At 53.2% G+C, this 19,077-nt stretch overlaps 2 protein-coding genes across 2 annotated transcripts; both read left to right on the top strand.

Annotated features, from left to right (window-relative positions):
* The first annotated feature begins 613 nt into the window (after window positions 1-613).
* Window positions 614-12,608, top strand: C2 (complement C2). Its single transcript, XM_028120721.2, has 18 exons — window positions 614-688; window positions 831-1,037; window positions 1,617-1,802; window positions 4,380-4,553; window positions 4,637-4,735; window positions 4,915-5,048; window positions 6,340-6,478; window positions 7,357-7,497; window positions 8,291-8,380; window positions 10,300-10,440; window positions 10,565-10,659; window positions 10,756-10,867; window positions 10,985-11,150; window positions 11,260-11,336; window positions 11,478-11,569; window positions 11,778-11,904; window positions 12,036-12,085; window positions 12,235-12,608. The coding sequence occupies exons 1-18, from the start codon at window positions 643-645 to the stop codon at window positions 12,403-12,405; spliced, it is 2,247 nt and encodes a 748-aa protein (XP_027976522.1). The 5' UTR covers window positions 614-642; the 3' UTR covers window positions 12,406-12,608.
* Window positions 12,609-13,070: 462 nt separating this feature from the next.
* CFB (complement factor B) lies at window positions 13,071-19,062 on the top strand. Its single transcript, XM_028120498.2, has 18 exons — window positions 13,071-13,233; window positions 13,323-13,556; window positions 13,965-14,150; window positions 14,295-14,468; window positions 14,716-14,817; window positions 14,918-15,054; window positions 15,348-15,486; window positions 15,821-15,952; window positions 16,243-16,344; window positions 16,434-16,571; window positions 17,058-17,155; window positions 17,281-17,398; window positions 17,573-17,726; window positions 17,833-17,909; window positions 18,098-18,210; window positions 18,303-18,435; window positions 18,516-18,565; window positions 18,866-19,062. The coding sequence occupies exons 1-18, from the start codon at window positions 13,170-13,172 to the stop codon at window positions 19,019-19,021; spliced, it is 2,307 nt and encodes a 768-aa protein (XP_027976299.1). The 5' UTR covers window positions 13,071-13,169; the 3' UTR covers window positions 19,022-19,062.
* The last annotated feature ends 15 nt before the right edge of the window (window positions 19,063-19,077 follow it).

Genomic DNA, 19,077 nt, shown 5'->3' with positions numbered 1-19,077 from the left:
CACTTGGCAACACCTAAGAGAAACTACTTAAATAAATGATTTTGCAATATCTTGGATGGTTTTTGGGTTTGTGTGCTTTAGACTGTACATGGAAGAGCACATGTGTGTGTAGGGGACGCAGAGGCTGAGTATGTAAAGTATGTAAAGCCTATGGTGCAGATCAACTGAGTAGGACATGTTGGGATTAGGGAGATGGGCAAGGGCTTTGCCCCCTCAGCTCAGTCCCCAATCCCTGATTATTTTTTCCTGCCAAGAGCACATCCCCTGGTGCCCCTGGGTGGCTCAGTCTGTGAGCGTCTGCCTTCGGCTCAGGTCACGATCCCAGAGTCCTAGGATTGAGCTCCACGTTGTCGTGGGGAGGGGGGTCCCTGCTCAGTGGGGGGGTAGGAGTTTGCTTCTTTCTTTCCCTGTGCCCTTCCCTCTGCTCATGCTCTCTCTCTCTCTAAAATAAATAAAATCTTAAAAAAAAGATTTATTCATTAAAAAAAAAAAAGAAAAGAGCACACCCCCCTTGCCACTCCCTAGTTTTCCTTCTCTGGCAGCAAATGAAGCAGCTGCTGAGTCAGCTCAGGGCTTCGGGGAAGTCAGATGACCTTTTCCCTCTGCCAGCTCTCTGTCTCTCTCTGCCTCAAGGTGGACACCATGGACCCACTGATGGCTTTCCTTTGCCTGTTGCCCCTGTATCCAGGTAGGAGCAGGGGAGGGGGATGCTGAGGTCCACAGAAGAGGCCTGTGCTGCCCACACTGAGTTCCCACTTGGCAATGACCATTTCTATTGCTTTTCTGTTCTCATCTTTTCTGCATTTCTGTGTTGGGTCCCATGCTCACAGGCTTGGCTGCAGAGGCTCCCTCCTGCCCTCGGAATGTGAATATCTCCGGTGGCACTTTCACCCTCAGCCGTGGCTGGGCCCCTGGGAGTGTCATCACCTACTCCTGTCCCCTGGGCCGCTACCCGGTTCCAGCCTCACGGCTGTGCAAGCACAATGGGCAGTGGCAGACCCTGAGATCCACGCAGCTGACAAAGGCGGTCTGCAAACGTGAGGCTCTCCGTGGGCCTTGCTCAGGGTGGGGCCGCCAGGGGCCACTCCAGAACCTCTACTTAGGACTTGCTCCGGGTGGGGCTTAACCTGACTGCGTGGTGTGCCAGGGATGGCAAAGCTGCTTTCCCATAGGGCTTCTCAAAAGAGTGGGAAATTGTCCATTGTCCGTAGCAAGGCATTGGAAGAAGCAGTCTTTGATGGAGATTTTTAAAATACTCGGGGTGATTTTTTTTTTAATACTTAATAATTGACTGCAGAATCCCGACCATTCAGAATGGGTGCCAGGGTCTCCTGTCGTGCCAGATGTCACCCCTTTAGTTGTCCACTCACGGGGCATCCAAGGACCCCAGGGGAGGGGCTGGGGTGACCATGGCCCTCAGGGGGCTGAGAGAAGTGGTTATCATCTATTAGGCTGAACTGTGTGACATTGCCAATATTCAACCAATTGCCACAAGCAGTGATTTCACACGCAACAGCCCAATATTTTGACAACCACCTGGCAACTCCCATGCATCCCAGCCCAGCCCAGGTGTTTTCCAGCCATCCATATGTTCTCCTCCCCTTCTCTCCCTCCAGCTGTTCGCTGTCCAGCTCCTGTTTCCTTTGAGAACGGCATGTTCACCCCGCGGCTGGGGTCCCACCCTGTGGGCGGCAACCTGAGCTTCCAGTGTGAGGATGGCCTCACCCTGCGGGGCTCACCTGTGCGGCAGTGTCGCCCCAATGGCATGTGGGATGGGGAGACGGCTGTGTGTGACAACGGGGGTGAGTGCCCTGCCCCACCAGCTGCATGGGGGCTGGGGTCTCCCAGGAACCTTGGAGTCAGATGCGTGCCCAGTGGGCCTCTGTGGGGACAGGGGCCTGGTGTCTCTGATGCCAAAGTCATATTCCTGGATTTTGGTAAATTGAGGTCTACAGGTCACACATCACCCACCTGCAGGGAGCTGGGCTAAGCTTCAGATCCAACATAAAGGCTCCACGCACTCTGTCCAGCTTTTCCAAATGCCTCAGAGCAAGATTGGTTTTCGGGCCCAATGGGCTATTGTAGGGACAAGGTGCTGAGTGAGAGTGGACCTAGCGCTGTGCTTCAGTCCCTCACCTCTGCAGCCAGCGTGGGTCCAACCTGGCTCAGACTTCGGCAGCCTTTGGGCAGGTTATTTAATCTCTCTATGCCTCAATTTTTCTTTCTCTCTTTTTAAAAAATCTTATTTATTTACTTGAGAGAGAGAGCAAACAAGAGAGATAGTGAGAGCACTCCAAACACGAGTGGACGGAGGAACAGAGGGAGAAGGAGAAGCAGGTTTCCCACTGAGCAGAGAGCCTGACGCAGGGCTCGATCCCAGGACCCTGAGATCATGATCTGAGCCAAAGGCAGATGCTTAACTGACTGAGCCACCCAGGCGTTCCTCTATGCCTCGATTTTCACGTCTCAAATAAAAATAGTAAGACTGGCCACTGTGTGGGGTTGCTGTGGGATTGAGTTGACATTAGTAAGCATCTAGAAGAGTCCCTGGAGTTTGTCGTAGTTATTACTGCCCCTGTCAATGTTGAGGGGCTCTGGTTGATAGGAGTGGGCTCCTAGGATTCCCTGGGTTTTAGGAGCTGCCTGGACGATAGTTCTGAGTGCCTAATACGGAAGACACGGAGTCCACGAGATGGTAGGACCATCCTGTCCCCCAGCGGTCCAGATACTGGTTGCCTACTCATATTCATGACTCTGTCAAATAGCTGGCTTCCTTTACTCAACGTTCTGCCTATGAGATTGGTCCGTGTGGTCCTGTGTAGCAGCAAGTTTGTTATTTCTTTTTAAGATGTATTGATTTATTTTAGAGAGAGAAGGGTAGGGAGGGGCAGAGAGAGTCCTAAGCAGACTCAGCTCTCCATGCTGAGCGTGGAACCTGACACGGGGCTTGATCCCACAACCCTGAGATCACCACCTAAGCTGAAACCAAGAGTCAGACACTCAACCACTGATTGCACCACCTGGGCCCCCCTGTTATTTTTTTATTGCTGTGTAGTTTTATTATAGAAATAGATTGCAATTTATTTTTGGGTTCTCTTCTTGGTGGGCATTTGGGTTCTTTCCAGTTTGGGGCTATTATGAGTAAAGCCCTATGAATGTCCTTGTATGTAACTGTTAGTGCACATATGAATTAGTTCTCTTTTTAAATTTTATTTTATTTATTTATATGACACAGAGAGACACACAGAGAGAGGGAACACAAGCAAGGGGAGTGGGAGAGGGAGAAGCAGGCTTCCCGCGGAGCAGGGAGCCCCATGTGGGGCTAGATCCCAGGACCCCAGGATCATGACCTGAGCCGAAGGCAGATGCTTAATGACTGAGCCAGCCAGATGCCCCATGAATTTGCTTCTCTTGAGCATGTTGTTTAGGAGTGCAATTATCAGGTCACATGTTGTCATACGTTTGGTTTTGTTTGTTTTGTTTTTAGAGAGAGAGTGGGGGGGTGCAAAGGGAGAGAATCTTTTTTTTTTATGATTTTATTTATTGGGGCACCTGGTTGGCTCGGTCGTTAACCGTCTGCCTTCGGCTCAGGTCATGGTCCCAGGGTCCTGGGATCGAGTCCCGCATCGGGCTCCCTGCTCCGCGGGAAGCCTGCTTCTCCCTCTCCCACTCCCCCTGCTTGTGTTCCCTCTCCTGCTGGGTCTCTCTCTGTCAAATAAATAAAATCTTTAAAAAAAGAGATTTTATTTATTTATTTCACACAGAGAGAGAGAGTACAAGCATGGGGAGTGGCAGGAAGAGGGAGAGGGAGAAGCAGACTCACCGCTGAGCAGGGAGCAGGATGTGGGGCTCGATCCCTATTCTGCCTTCAGGCAGATGCTTAACCGACTGAGCCACCCAGGCGCCCCGGCATACATTTAGTTTTAGTAGAGACTGGCAAACGTTTCCCAATTGTCACTCCAGCAATATGGAATTAAGGAATTCTCCAGATTTTCAGTTTCAGCCATCCTGGTGGGTGTGTGGCTATGCCTCATTACGGTTTATGAAGTGTAAATACTCTCTGTGGCCGTGTTGGGCCCCTCAGTCAGCATCTTCCCTGGGGCTCTGGGATGGATGCAGGCTGAGTCGGTGGGTTGTGGCACTGGGACGCTTTAACTGGCAACCGAGGGCACTGAGTTCTGAACATTTTGCCCTACTTAAGATTTTCCATCCACACCCTTGGGAAGGCCGGTTGTGGTGTCTCCCAATGGGGAGGCCAGATGACCTGCAGAGGCTCCACGGGTCTGGAGAGGAGGAAGAGGGACAGGGTGGGTGAGCAGGACAGAAAGGCCGAGGAGGGGTGTCTCTGCTCACTGCTGTCTTCCTTTGTTGACTCACAGCTGGCCACTGCCCCAACCCGGGCATCTCGGTGGGTGCCGTGCGGACGGGGTCCCGCTTTGGCCTTGGGGACAAAGTCAGCTACCGCTGCTCCTCAAATCTGGTGCTGACTGGGTCTGCGGAGCGGGAGTGCCAGAGCAATGGGGTCTGGAGTGGGACAGAGCCCATATGCCGCCGTGAGTAGCCAGCCACCTTGACCCTCCAGAGAGTCCTGGGCACCCCACCCCTGACCCTGGCTGACCCCAGCGACTTTCCACAGAGCCCTACTCCTACGACTTTCCTGAGGATGTGGCCCCTGCCCTGGGCACCTCGTTCTCCCACCTACTTGGAGCCACCAATCCCACCCAGAAGAAAACGAGTAAGTGCTTGAGGTAGGGGCAGCAGGGTGCTGGGCCTGGCCTGGGGAGGATGCTGAGAGCTTCGGGAAGGCTCAGTGGGGCTGAGCTGACTGGAGGGGAGGCAGGGAGGCCCCACCCCTTGGCAGGAGAGCAGGTGGGAGGTCAAGATGTGAATCTACTCTTTCCACATTTCTCCCAGAAAGCATGGGCCGTAAGATCCAAATCCAGCGCTCTGGTCACCTGAACCTCTACCTGCTCCTGGATGCCTCTCAGAGTGTGGCAGAAGATGACTTTCAGATCTTCAAGGACAGCGCCATTCTCATGGTGGACAGGGTCAGGAAATAGGGGTCTGTGCACAGAGGAGGCTTCCTACACCCACTGTCTCTCTCTGGTTCCTTCCCTTCCTCAGAATCCCACTCACAGCCTACCTCCTCTGAAAAGTCCTCCCAGATGATGTGCATGCCGTGCAGGAATCATGGCTTCAATTTATAGGATCCTATTTTTCATCCCACAAACACCAGCGGGGCACCTTCTACGTGTTAGGCACCATGCTGGGTGCTGGGTGCTGGGAGACACCAAAGATGAACAAGGCTGAGGTCCTGTTTACCAGGCACCCATCATCTAGGATGGCGGTCTCCACAGAGGGATATACAAAATAATCCAGCAGGGTGTGGTAGATGAGTACTGGTATCCTTGTTGAATAATTTTAGTTTAAATTAAATCAACAACTTAATATTTAATACTTTCCCTCAAAAATTCCAATTTTTTGTGTTTAAAAGGTATGTAATATATTTGAATAGTGATGCACTTTATAAATGAGTTGGTTTTTATAAATATATATACCTATGTTGAAGTATATGCTCAGAATGTTTTTACTGACAAGCCACTAGTTTAGATTCCTTGCCAGTACTTTGCTTGGCAATTATGCTTTTCACAATAGTTTATGTAGATATATGTTTTTCTTCCCAGCTACATTTTATCTATCTATCTATCTATTTATTTATTTATTTACTTACTTACTTGACAGAGAGAGAGGGAGAGAGAGAGCGCGCGAGCACATGCAGGGGGAGGGGCAGAGGGAGAAGCAGGCTCCCAGCCGAGCAGGGAGCCCGATGCGGGGCTCGATCCCAGGACGCTGGGATCATGACCTGAGCTGAAGGCAGACTGAGCCACCCAGGCGCCCCCCAGCTACATTTTCAAAGAAGGCATTTTGTGCTCCTTAGTCTCTCTTGAGACTTAGAGTAACCGTAAGCCTTGAGGCTGCAAAACACGCCAGTTGGAGAAGTGCCTCAGATTCAAGTGGACAAGTTCAAATTCGACCTCTGCCTCGTACCGGCGTGTGGTCTGCGGCACGGCAACAAGCCTCAACGTCCTCATCCAGAAAATAGGGGCCATGTCGCGCCCCTCACAGAACTGATGTGAGGATGCAATGAGGAGCGAGCGGCCTATCAAAAAGAAGACCTGGTCAGCAAACGTCAGCTTGCTGGCTCCCTGCAAGCAGCAGTGTCTTAGCAAGTGGAGTGGCCCAGGCTCTCTGCCTCCTCTGGGGCCCTTGGCTGGCTCTCTTACTCTCTCCCCTTCCGTTTCAAGGCCTCTCACGCTGCCTCTCACTTGCCCTTCCCAGATCTTCAGTTTTGAGATCAATGTTAGTGTCGCCATCATCACCTTTGCATCCAAGCCCCACGTCATCATGTCTGTTCTGTATGACAACTCCCGGGATGTGACCGAAGTAATCAACAGTCTGAACAATGTCAACTATAAAGGTATGTGTGTCATCAAATGAAGGCGATGAGGCGGGTGGGGGGGTGGAGGATGAGCTCTCTGTGCCTGCAAGGAGGTTCTGGACAAGTTAGAGAGAGAGTGAGGCCTTTGGTGGCATTCTAGTCCCAGGGCTCTGGGGCTCAGGTTCCTCAGGGGGAGGTGGCTTCCAAGTCAGGTTCCTGGCGGGGGAGTCCCAACTCCCACCAATTCGTGGCTTACTCTAATGCGCTACACATCCGAATGCCTTGTGCAGGTCTTTGGCTCCTTCCTGATGCCAGATCTACGTGGGCTGGCTTTCTTGGCTCAACACTGTAGTCTCCCCACACCATTGTCAAGCTGCCTGGGTGGTGGGTTGCAGGTAGCTGCAACAACCCAAGTTCTTTGGGAACCCCATCTTTGAATTTTGAGGCTTTAGAGTGGCCTTCAAGTGGGGTTATGCAATGAGCATTTCTTTTTTTAAAGAAAAGATTTATTTATTAATTTGAGAGAGAGAGAGAGAGAGAGAGAGAGACAGAGGGAGGGGGAGAAGAGGCAAAAGGAGAGGGAAAGAGAGAATCCCAAGCAGACTCCCTGCTGAGCGTGGAGCCCTATGCAGGGCTCCATCCCAGGACCCTGAGATCACGACCTGAGCCAAAACCAAGAGTCAGACGCTTAACAGACTGCGCCACCCAGGAGCCCCTGCAACGAGCATTTCTAAGGGAAAAGGCTTTTAATGTTTGAACAGGCAGTGACGCCAAATCTCTATCTGGATAGTGAAGGTCTGAATATATCAAGCCAGTTGATAAATGCATTTCCGATGGTTGGGAGAATAGAGGGATTCCTTCTGCCAGGTGGTAGGTGGGACGTTTCTATGAGAGTCTTTCCTCTTCACATATTCCAGACCATGAAAATGGGACAGGGACGGACACCTATGCAGCTTTAAATTGTGTCCATATCATGATGAATAACCAGATGCAACGCCTTGGAATGAAGACAGAGGCCTGGCAGGAAATCCGACACGCCATCATCCTTCTGACAGATGGTGGGTATCGTCGCCTCCACGAGTGAGTCCGGCACAGTGGAAGGAGCAGCAGTGTGGGGTCAGAAGGCCTGCCTGCTGGCTCTCCCTCTGCCACCCTGGGCCTCAGTTTCTCCTTTGTAAAGTGGAAATAGTCTCAAGGATGTCGACAGAACAACAGCAGTGGTGATGATGATCAGAGCCGCCCCCCTTTCCTTACACAATCTCTATGGAGAGCGTAGTTTGTGTAAAAGGGCTTTGTCATGACAGCTATCAGTTATTGTTACTACCTGGGAGGTGGCCTCAAGTCGGCTGGGCGGGGAGGGGTGGCTTTGGAGCAGGCGTGCCAAGGCACACGGATGGAAGGCTGGGAGGTTGGACCGCGGGGTGGAGTTGGGCTCTGCTGTTTATCTCTCGATTGCGGCCAAACTGCATAGCCCCTTTGGAACTTGGTTTTCTTGCCTATAAAATGCGGATGCCCACACTACCTGAGGTTTCATGAGAATTAAATGAGATAAAGTTTATGAAGCTCCTGGCCTGGTGCCTGGGATGTAGAGAATTTCAGTAAATAACATATCTTTTTTTTCCTTTTTTTGGGCAGCAAAGCAAGGTCTATTGAGCAATAGTAAAGTTTATTGAATGATAGGGTACAAAGCTCCTGAAGAGGGAGGGGACCCACGAGGGTTGCCTAGTAAATAACGTATCTTGAAACTCAAGTGGGAAGCATTAAACATTAAGGTTCCCATGCTGAATGGCTGCCCCACTCCTCCGGGACTGTGGGGAGTCTCTCCGGACTATTCTTTTCCCTCCGTTCTAGGAAAGTCTAACATGGGTGGCTCTCCCAAGCTGGCTGTTGACAATATCAAAGAGATCTTGAACATCAACCAGCAGAGGAGTGACTATCTGGGTGAGCCTCGGAGCCGCTCCCAGCTGTGGGGTCCCTGTAGGGGGTGTGGGGGGGTGGGTGGGGCGGGTGGGGGCGGATGGGCAGCTTGCCTTCATTTCCAGCGAGGACCCAGGCCATGTCGTTCTGTGTGAAGGCAGCTGAGAGTCATGCTCAAGAGTCTGGAATCAAACCACCCCGTGGTTGCAGCCTTGGTTTCTTCGGTTGGCTGTGGCCGGGGGCGGTTTCTGCCTTTGCTAAGAGAGGACGGTGCTAGGACCCACCCCAAACGCTCAGATGTTTCCTGGTACGGAGGAACAGAGGAACAACGTATGGAACAGTGTATGTGAGCGGCTGCTGCCGTCCTCGTGCCCGTGAACTTCTCCAGGGAGAAAGGGCCTGGATTCCTTGTGGGGACTGTCCCTGGTGTTTCCTCCTTTAGCAGTACAGATAACCACCTAAGGCTTTGGCAGTTGCAGCCTTTAAAGGAACAATTCCTCGGGTTCAGACTAAACACAAATTGCATTGACCTTTGACCAGAACAGAATTTTAGACAGAAGTGCTCCGGACAAGCGAGGACAGTTGCTTTTGAGCCTCACAAGTTTCACTTTCCCCTTGGGGCCTCTCTTCATGCCAACAACCCCACCTGCCCCTCTGGGGCAAGCAGATTCCTCTTTAAAACTCTGGCCTAGGGAAGGCGAAGGCCAAACTCCTCCCTAACTCTTAGCATCACGGGGCTAGGGTTAAATGCTCAAAAATACCTTACTAAAAAGAAGCAGCAACTGAAGGGACATAGTCACAGAAAATACTGGGGACCTAACTGTCCAGCTCCCAGTGACTGCTTCTGGCCGGCCTAGGGCTACATTGCTCCCTGAGGAAAGCCTTGTCTCCCAGTCTGTCTGAGCATCTCGCTCTTTACACACCACTCAGGGCCCCCCGGGGGCCATAAAGGGCCGTGAGGGCTTCAAAACTTGGGAGAAGATTGGACTCTGTGGCCGCCCCAGGGCGGTTCTGACTGGCACCCGTGCTTGCTTGGAGGCGGGGTACGGACAGTTATGTGGGCCCCAGGTCTCCAGTGGGAAGAGATGGCTCCAGGCTCCTCTCTCAGAGCTTACACCTTACAGGGGAACCAGATCTGAAGTTTTGCCTCCGTGTACACTCATGAGCTCTTTATTCAGTCATATAAATGTACTTAGAAAGTCCCTCCTGGGCACCATTCTAAGGATAGAGCTGTGAACAAAACAGACAAAGATGTCTCGCTGGGGTTGTCATTCTGGAGGAGCAATGTATTAATTTTCTAGGGATAGTGCCACAGATTCTACAAACTCGGGTGGCTGAAAACAACAGCAACTTTTGCTCTCACATTCAGAAGGCTAGAAGTCCAAGAGCAAAGACCCTATTTCCAAATAAGGTCACCTTCACAGGTACTGGGGCTTAGGACTTGAACATATCCTTTTGAGGGACACACTTCTACCCACTCTGGGCATTAAACAAAATAAATAAGGACCCCGTAGGGGGTGGTGGGTAGTGCCTTGTGCCAAGGCATAAAATGGAGCAGAGAGGGAATGGAATTGGCTGAGGCATTGCAGTTTTAGACAAGGAGCCCAGGGAAGGCCTCGCCGAGATGGTGACATTTGAGTCAAGACTTAAAAAGGTAAGAGAGTGAGCCATGTGGGCAGTCTGGGAAGGAGTGGACCAGGCAGAGGCTTATGCAAAAGGCCTGGGGTGGGAGCGTGCCTGCAAATCTGAGGGACTTCAAGGAGGCTCTATGGAACGGAGAGAAGGGTGAGGAGTGGCAGGAAATGAGGTCAGATAGGAGGTAGGGGGCAGGGGCCCGCTCATTTAGGGCTTTGCAGGACCTAGTAAGTTCCAAATGATAGTTTCCTGTCTCACAGGGTAGCCCCTCAGCCACAAGTTTCTGGTGATTTCCTTCTCCCCATCAGACATCTATGCCATTGGGGTGGGCAAGCTGGATGTGGACTGGAGAGAGCTGAATGAGCTGGGGTCCAAGAAGGATGGTGAGAGACATGCCTTCATTCTGCAGGACACAGAGGCTCTGTACCAGGTCTTTGAGCACATGCTGGGTGAGTGAGCTTTTCCCTCTTGGGAGTGGTGTGGGTGGTGAGGGGCCAGCCAGGGGTCCAGGCTGGGAACCTGCTCACTGTGCTCCTCACACGCCTCCTTTCCCCTCTGTTCCCACACCCACAGATGTCTCCCAGCTCACAGACACCATCTGTGGGGTGGGGAACATGTCAGCCAATGCCTCTGTCCAGGAAAGGGCACCGTGGCATGTCACTATTAAGGTACCAGGAAGGAGGGATGGGGCTTGAATCCCAGAGATGGAAGAGGCCATGGACCAGAGACATAGCAGTCCCTGAAAATCACCAATTTCCCTACAGCCTAGGAGCCAGGAGACCTGCCGGGGGGCCCTCATCTCAGACCAGTGGGTCCTGACGGCCGCTCACTGCTTCCGCAATGCCGAGAACAGCTCCCTGTGGAGGGTCAACGTGGGTAAGGCAGGGCCCACACCAGGCTCCTGAGCCTGTGGCCAGGGCTCTCAGCATTGGTCCCTAGCCTCTGGCCCCTTCAGGAGCCCTGGCCCAGCCTAATCTGCCTTATTGTTCCCAGGGGATCCTAAATCCCAGTGGGGCAAAGACTTCAGTATTGATAAGGCGGTGATCTCCTCGGGGTTTGACGTCTTTGCCAAGAAGGATCAGGGGATCCGAGAGTTCTACGGTGATGACATTGCCCTGTTGAAGCTGGCCGAGAAAGTGAAGATGTCCACCCATGCCAGGTGCTAGAGCCTGGGATGAGAGGGCGTCTTCTGGGGGAGACTGCTCTGGGGAGTCCCACAGCAGGGGACACTGAGAATGGGCCTGTGTGACCCTTGTCCTTCTCCCCAGGCCCATTTGCCTTCCCTGCACTGTGGAGGCCAATCTGGCTCTGCGGAGACCCCCAGGCAGCACCTGCCGAGACCATGGTGAGTGCTGGGGCTCAGGGCGCGTGAGGAACTGGGACCAGGGCTTAGTGCTGATGACGTGGACTGTGCAACAGCCTCCAATCTGGAGTCTGGATGCTGGGTAAAGGGACCGGCACCACATGCCTTCCTCCTTGAATGCAGAAAGTGAACTTCTGAACAAACTGAGCATTCCTGCTCATTTTGTGGCCTTGAATGGGAACAAAATGAACATTAACCTCAAGACAGGGACAGAGGTGAGGATCTCAGGTCTGGGATGCTGGGTTGGGGGGAGGGTGGGACACCTGTGGCTGCTCCCTGAAGGTCTCTTTGTCCCTTCTTGCTCCAGCTCTGGCTGCTTTTTCCATCTGACCCTGTGTCACCCCTCCTCCAGGCCTAGCAACTGCCAGGTAGCCCCTGGGACTGCTCGTTTCATCCTTCTCTCCTGTTCTGCCCCTGTTGCAGTGGACAAGCTGTATCAAGGCCGTCTCCCAAGACAAAACCACCTTCCCCGACTTGAAGGATGTCAGAGAGGTAGTGACAGACCAGTTCCTATGCAGTGGGACTGAGAAGGATGACAATCCCTGCAGGGGTGAGTCCCTCCCACCCCCCCTCCTGAGCCTGAATTCCTGAGGGAAAGACCACTGCTGTCCCTGTGGCCAGCATGCACGCCCTGATGACACAGGGTCAGTATGACAGTTTCCTATCCCCCCTTTCTGGCAGGAGAATCTGGGGGAGCAGTTTTCCTTGAGCGGAGGCACAGGTTTTTTCAGGTGAGGAGAGAAGGGGGAAACCCACAGGACTGGGGTTACAGGGTCTTGGCCTTGCAGGAGGATGAGGGAGGCCTTTGAAGGAACTGGGAAGGTTGAGGCTTGGAGCTGGGGTTGTGACAGTCTCCCACCCCGTTCTCTCTCTCTTCCAGGTGGGCCTAGTGAGTTGGGGTCTCTACAACCCCTGTGGCACGAACAATAAAAACTCTCGTCAAAGGGCCCCCAAAGGCAAGATACCACGAGATTTTCACATCAATCTCTTTCGCCTGCAGCCCTGGCTGAGGCAGCACCTGGAGGGTATCCTGAACTTTTTGCCCCTCTAATTGTGGCCACCCCTCTGTTGTCCTGCCAGCACCCGCCATCTGTCTTATCTCCTACCCTTGAACTCCCACCCTCAGACCCCATCACCCCCTCATGCTCCCAGCTCCGAACCCCTGCCCCGCGCAGCACATTCAAGCTGGGGAATCCCCAGGGGCACACCCTCTGCCTCGCTTGACTCACTTTCCTTTCACTCTCACGTGGAATTTCCCAGTTATGAAATTAATAAAAATTGATGATTTCCTCATCTGTCTGTGCCTCTACTTGTGGACTGGCCAGGGGAGTGAGGAAGGCCGGGATGATTCCAGGAACCACCAGGAGGCAGGTCACAGACCCTGCTGGACAAACAGTGGCTGGACTCTGCTCCATAAGAGTCAACAAGGAGTGAGCCAGCCTTTATTTCTGGCCCCTAAGGGGGTGGTCTGGGCTCGCTGGGGAGGAACCGGGGTTGAGAGGTGGTGTTGAAGGGGTCAGTCCTGGATCATGGGCAGCAAAGGGCAGGGCTTATGCAGCTTCTATTTCCTTGACTGGCAGCTCATTGGGCCCTCCCTCTTGGACATTCCGGAAAGCGGTGTGGGTCAGGTGGGTGGGGTGAGCCACAAGTGCCAGAATGCAGATTGCATAAAAGGCTGGAGGTTGTGGGGGGCAGAGGAAGAGAGTGCGACCAGGCCCAGGTCTGAAGTTTCAGCTTGGACACTGAGCCAAGCAGAGAGGCAGCACAAGCTGGGATAGGCCCCCAACCCCAGTTTCTCTCCTGCCTTCCATCACCATGGGGAGAAATCTCAGCCCCCAACTCTGCCTGATTTCCTTGGTGCTGGGCCTCTCGTCTGGAGGTAAGAGAGGGTCACAACCCCCCTTCCTACTACCCCCAACACCCCTCCTTGGCCTTGTGAGGCTGGGCTTCAGCAGTCTTTCTTTTTAGGTGGGAGCACAACACCAATGCCTGGGGTCAGGGCCCAAAGCACCTGCTCTCTGGAGGGAGTAGAGATCAAAGGTGGTTCCTTCAGGCTTCTCAAGGAGGGCCAGGCACTGGAGTACACGTGTCCCTCTGGCTTCTACCCATACCCCGTGCAGGCGCGCATCTGCAGATCCACGGGGTCCTGGAGCACCCTGCAGACCCAAGACCAAAAGATTGTCAAGAAGGCAGAATGCAGAGGTTGGAGGGCAGTGAGGGTGGGCACGGGGTAATGGAGGGATGGAGCAGATGGTGGCCAAGGGCCAGACTAGGATGCTATTAGAGTGGTGTTGAGGCCAAGCAGGTAAACAGGGGAAGCTGAGCAAGTGCAGGGACTGTCTGGAACTGAAGCAGAGAAGAAGGGAGGAGGAAGGGAGTGAATCTTCACCGAGCATTTGCCCTGTGCCAGGCAGCCCCAGCAGTGAAAAGAACGCTCAGAAATGGGGAGCGAGGAGAAGCAAGACTCATCCTGGGTTGAGGATAGCCACTGTTTCTGTGGGACCAAAAAGGCACTATTTCTCTGTGACAGGGTCCCTGAGTCCAGGAGGGATACTCTCAAGAGAAGCCCTTCCTTTTCAGTAACTTCTACTTGTCCCCCCTCCCCCAAAGCAATTCGCTGCCCAAGACCACAGGAGTTTGAGAATGGGGAATACTGGCCCCGGGCCCCCTACTACAATTTGAGTGATCAGATCTCTTTCCACTGCTATGATGGCTACACTCTCCGGGGCTCCGCCAATCGCACCTGCCAAGCGACTGGTCGGTGGGATGGACAAACGGCCATCTGCGATGATGGAGGTGAGAAGCATCCCCTCCCCCAGCAATGGTATCCCCCCCCGACCGTGCTCCAGCCTGAGGAACTGGCACCACAACTCCTGTGCTCTACTGTACCATCCAGGCCTCAGGTTTCGGGCCTCACCTCCATGTCTCATGCTTCTGCAGCGGGGTACTGCCCCAACCCGGGCACCCCCATCGGCACAAGGAAGGTGGGCAGCCAGTACCGCCTGGAAGACAGTGTCACCTACTACTGCAACCGGGGACTCACCCTGCGGGGCTCCCGGCAGCGAACATGCCAAGAAGGGGGCTCTTGGAGCGGAACAGAGCCTTCTTGCCAAGGTGACCCTTGACCATGCCCTCAGGTTCAGATCCTGCCCTTTCATCCTCACGTCCGTATACCAGAGCACTGTTTCCTGCCCCTAATGCAACCCAGCTCCTTCCTCACTTCTAACCCTGCCTGTAGAACTTCCTCACTACTGAGCCCCCTTCCCGCCCCAGAAATCCATCATCCCGTCTCCAGTCGATGAGTCTTTGACCCCCCCTTCCCACCCCCCCAACATTTGACCTGATTTCTGACCTCTCCCAGACTCCTTTATGTATGACACCCCTGAAGAGGTAGCCGAAGCCTTCCTGTCTTCCCTGACAGAGACCATAGAAGGAGTCGATGCTGAGGATGGGCATAGCCCAGGTTTGGAGGCAGAGAGGGGAGGGAGGCAGGGAATTGGGGGAGGATGAAGAGGCAGGGGAACCATGCATGCTGGAGCCTGAGTTTCTCTGGTGGCACCTAGGGGAACAACAGAAGAGGAAGATTGTCTTGGACCCCTCGGGCTCCATGAACATCTATCTGGTGCTGGATGGATCAGACAGCATTGGGATCAGCAACTTCACAAGGGCCAAGAACTGTCTCAGAGACTTCATTGAGAAGGTGGAGCCCCCTTCCCCCTGAATGTGAACTCTGCCCTGCCAGGACTAGTTCCCTGATGTTCCCAGGCCTCTGGGCCACAGGATCCCAGAAAACCTCTGGTCTGATTCTGTCCTCCTTCCCTCTTACTTGAAGCAGTTTCCTGACCTCTAACCCAATCATCCAGGTGAACCTCAGGGTGACCAGTCAGCCCTTGAGTTTCTGATTATAATTTTCCCTGTCCCAGAAAAGCTGCTGACCTCTCCCAACCATAGTATTCTTTCAATGCCATGACCCTTTGCTCCCCTAACCCACAGGTGGCAAGCTATGGGGTGAAGCCAAAATATGGTCTAGTGACATATGCCACAATCCCCAAAGTCTGGGTTAGAGTGAGAGATGATAACAGCAGCGATGCAGACTGGGTCACAAGGACACTCAACCAAATCAGCTATGAAGGTCAGAGGTCAGGGAAGGGACTGGTTGCGGGGAGGTTACTTTGGAGTCAGAGAGGTCAAAAGATTCAGGGTTGTTGTGGGGAGGTGGTGGTAAGACCACGTGGGAAGGCGGGGCAGACCACTTTGCAGTCTGTGGTCGAACAGCAGGCTCATCCCTGGGGAATACGAGTCACTGGGGACCTGTTGGGGGCTGAGAAGGTCACTTTGTGGCCAAAGGGAAGTCAGTTTTGACAACTCAAAAAGCTGAAAGATGTGGGATTTCAGTTGTTGATAGGCCTCTAGGGTTCATAGATGACTTAGAAGACCAGGCAAGGTGATCTCTTCCCTTTCCACAGATCACAAATTGAAGGCAGGGACTAACACCAAGAAGGCCCTCCAGGAAGTATACAACATGATGAGCTGGCCAGGGAACTCCCCCCCTGAAGGCTGGAACCGCACCCGCCATGTTATCATCCTCATGACTGATGGTCAGAAGGGACCCTTCTTGTGCCCCCGGACTCCCAAACCTTTTGTACCAGCGTGTGGTCCACATGTAAAGCTAGACTCATGGTTGGAGCCCTGAGTGCTGCTCGGGGCCCCAACCATGTTGATCATTCCTGTGACTCTTTCCAAGGAGGAATTCTTCTTAAGCCTCTTTGTGATCTGTCACTTCCATCCCCTCAAGCTGCTTACCCAGCCATGTGTCACTACTTCCAGCCAATTTATCTTCCTTGACCCTCTTCTTGCCTCCCACCTTCATGGTCCATCTCTTCTACAGGCTTGCACAACATGGGTGGGGACCCAGTCTCTGTTGTTCATGAGATCCGGGACTTCCTGTACATTGGGAGGGATCGCAAAAACCCCCGGGAGGATTATCTGGGTGAGTTTTATTGCCCAGGATCCAGTACCTTACTTTCTCAGCTCCTGTCCCCAGGGCGTGGACACTCAGCCTCCCTTTTACTCCCTCAGATATCTATGTGTTTGGGGTTGGGCCTCTGGTGAACCAAGAGAACATCAATGCTTTGGCTTCCAAGAAGGATGGAGAACAACATGTATTCAAAGTCAAGGACATGGAAAATCTGGAAGATGTTTTCGTCCAAATGCTTGGTAAGAAGATACCAAGAGGTTGTAAAGAGGTCAGGAAACTGCCCAGGTCCCCCAAGGTCACTCATACTGCCTCTCCTCCTGAAGCCTCGGCAGTCTGGAGGGCCTTTCTTGCTGCTTCTTCTCTGTCACATTCTTGTTTCCTGGCACTATCCGCTTCCTGATCTTAGAATCATGGAGCTCTGACTGACATCAGAGAGCTTTCTCAAGTCCCTCGTTTGACACATGGGGCAAGTGAGGCCGAGAACAGCCTAGGGACAGCAAGCCAGCTAGAGTTGGGCCTGAAAGCAGCCAGGTCTCCCATCTCTTAGTTCCAAGTTCACTTCACTCTAGCTCACGGTTCCTTGCCCACAGTGTAAGGAAAACAAATGTCCCATGACTCTCCTCTCCTTCCGGGCCTCATTACCGTGCAGACGCCCCTCCCCCAAAGGCTGCTGCCGGCTGGAAATGAAGTGTCCCACCTTTCGGCACATTCTCCTTTCTTACTAGATGAGACCCGGACACTGGGGCTCTGTGGAATGGTTTGGGAGCACAAGAAAGGCACTGATTACCACAAGCAACCGTGGCAGGCCAAGATCTCTGTCACTGTAAGCACATCGTCCTGGTGGCGGGGACTCCTGGCAGGGGGAGTCAGGGTGGAACGGGGGTAGGGGAAGGGGTAGATTGTGGGGTTTGTGGAAGTTGAGCTTTCCCCTCTGCCATTCTGTTCCAGCGCCCTTTGAAGGGACACGAGACCTGTATGGGGGCCGTGGTGTCTGAGTACTTCGTGCTGACGGCGGCACACTGTTTCACAGTGGATGATCAGGAACACTCAATCAAGGTCAGCGTGGGTAAGGACGCAACGCATCAATCCCCAGTTTCAGCTGTGCAGGAGCCCACGCTCCCCCGGTCCTCACAGCAGCTCCGTCCCTGGCACACTGGGCTACTTGGGGGTGGCGCAGAGGCAGGAGGCTGCCCGCAGAGAAGTGGGTTGCCCTGACATACCCATTTTCCTCCTACCTTAGGGGGTCAGAAGCAGGAATTGGAGATACAGGAAATCCTATTTCACCCCGACTACAACATCAATGGGAAAAACGCAGAAGGCATTCATGAATTTTATGACTATGACGTGGCCCTTATCAGGCTCAAGAAGAGGCTGACGTATGAAGAGACTGTCAGGTGAGCCCTCTGGAACACCGAGGAGTAAAGTTCAGGCAAGGGGGTGCTGCAGGCCTCGGGCAGGTCCACTGTGCTGTCCCTGAGTTTCCCCATCTCTCCTTAATAGGCCCATTTGTCTCCCCTGCACCCAGGGAGCAAATCAAGCTTTGAGGCTTCCACTGTCAACCACTTGCCAGCAACAGAGTAAGATATTCAGGGAGAGTAGCACAAGTGGGGCATGACGGGGTGCTGTGGGGGCAGATGATGGCCGGCCTGGTCCCTAGCTCACAGGAAAGCGCTGAGGGACATTTGCTGAGTGACAAAGGCAATGGGGAGATGGTGGAGGGAGGGAGGGAGAGAGCTAAAATGACCCAGCCTGTCCATTCGTCCAGTGCAAGAGCTGCTCCCTGCGAAGGATATCAAAGCTATGTTTGTGTCAGAGTTATCCAAAGAGGGGAAGAAGATGCTGGTTCGGAAGGAGGTCTACATCAAGAATGGGGACAAGGTGAGGAACATGGGGTTCTAAGCAGGTCCTCTAGGCCCCAGTTCTTCCTGAGCATGCTCTGTTCATCACCCCTTTCTCCTCCTCACCTATAGAAAGCCAGCTGTGAGAGAGATGCGCGGTATGCCATAGGCTATGACAAAGTCAAAGACATCTCTGAAGTGGTCACCCCCAGGTTCCTTTGCACTGGAGGGGTGGATCCTTATGCTGACCCCAATACTTGCAGAGGTAAGAGAAAGCTCTTTGATCATGCTGCATGTTCCTGAAGCCCAAGAATCGCTCTCCCTACAGCTTTTCCTCCCCTGTAGGTGATTCTGGTGGTCCCCTGATTATTCACAAGAGGAGTCGCTTCATTCAAGTGAGTTACCCCTCTCCTAATTGTGGGGAGATGCCAAGTGGTCAGCATGGGCCCTAAAGCAGGAAAGCTCCATGGGTGTGGCTGGAAAGAGGAGACCAGAGCCTGCCTCCTTACAACTGTTCCTTGAAATCGCCGGCTAAGGCCCTGTGTCCGGCCTGTGTGCTAGAGAGACCAGGAGTGAGCTGGGTCCCCAGTCTAATTCTTCTAGGTTAACTCAGATGCAACTAGGAATAGCTGAGTTTCCTGGGATCAGGAAGGAATTCTACCAAATGATCCGTGGCATCCCCTTGCCCTCTCCAGGTTGGCGTGATCAGCTGGGGTGTCGTGGATGTCTGCAAAGACCAGAGGCGGTGGCATCAGGTGCCTGCGCATGCCCGAGACTTTCACATCAACCTCTTCCAAGTGCTGCCCTGGCTCAAGGACAAACTCAAAGATGAGGGTTTGGATTTTCTGTAAGGGGTTTCCTGCTGGAAAGGGGTATGATATCAAATTAAAACAGCTGCGACAAGACC

This window comes from Eumetopias jubatus, unplaced genomic scaffold, assembly GCF_037043125.1.
Source record: "Eumetopias jubatus isolate StellerSeaLion01/CBP00866 unplaced genomic scaffold, mEumJub1_p1.0 scaffold_6, whole genome shotgun sequence".
Lineage (NCBI taxonomy): Eukaryota > Metazoa > Chordata > Mammalia > Carnivora > Otariidae > Eumetopias > Eumetopias jubatus.
The sequence above is the reverse complement of the archived record's forward strand: the minus strand, read 5'-3'. Positions and strand labels throughout refer to the sequence as shown.

What these genes read in the sequence shown, in the direction of transcription:
- C2 (XM_028120721.2), top strand. Translation starts at nt 643, where the DNA reads ATGGACCCACTGATGGCTTTCCTTTGCCTGTTGCCCCTGTATCCAG. An exon ending in CCTGTTGCCCCTGTATCCAG is followed by an intron (nt 689 to 830) that starts GTAGGAGCAGGG and finishes CCATGCTCACAG; the next exon opens with GCTTGGCTGCAGAGGCTCCC. An exon ending in TCCCACCCAGAAGAAAACGA is followed by an intron (nt 4,736 to 4,914) that starts GTAAGTGCTTGA and finishes CATTTCTCCCAG; the next exon opens with AAAGCATGGGCCGTAAGATC.
- CFB (XM_028120498.2), top strand. Translation starts at nt 13,170, where the DNA reads ATGGGGAGAAATCTCAGCCCCCAACTCTGCCTGATTTCCTTGGTGCTG. An exon ending in TGTTTTCGTCCAAATGCTTG is followed by an intron (nt 16,572 to 17,057) that starts GTAAGAAGATAC and finishes CTTTCTTACTAG; the next exon opens with ATGAGACCCGGACACTGGGG. An exon ending in ACATCAAGAATGGGGACAAG is followed by an intron (nt 18,211 to 18,302) that starts GTGAGGAACATG and finishes CCTCACCTATAG; the next exon opens with AAAGCCAGCTGTGAGAGAGA.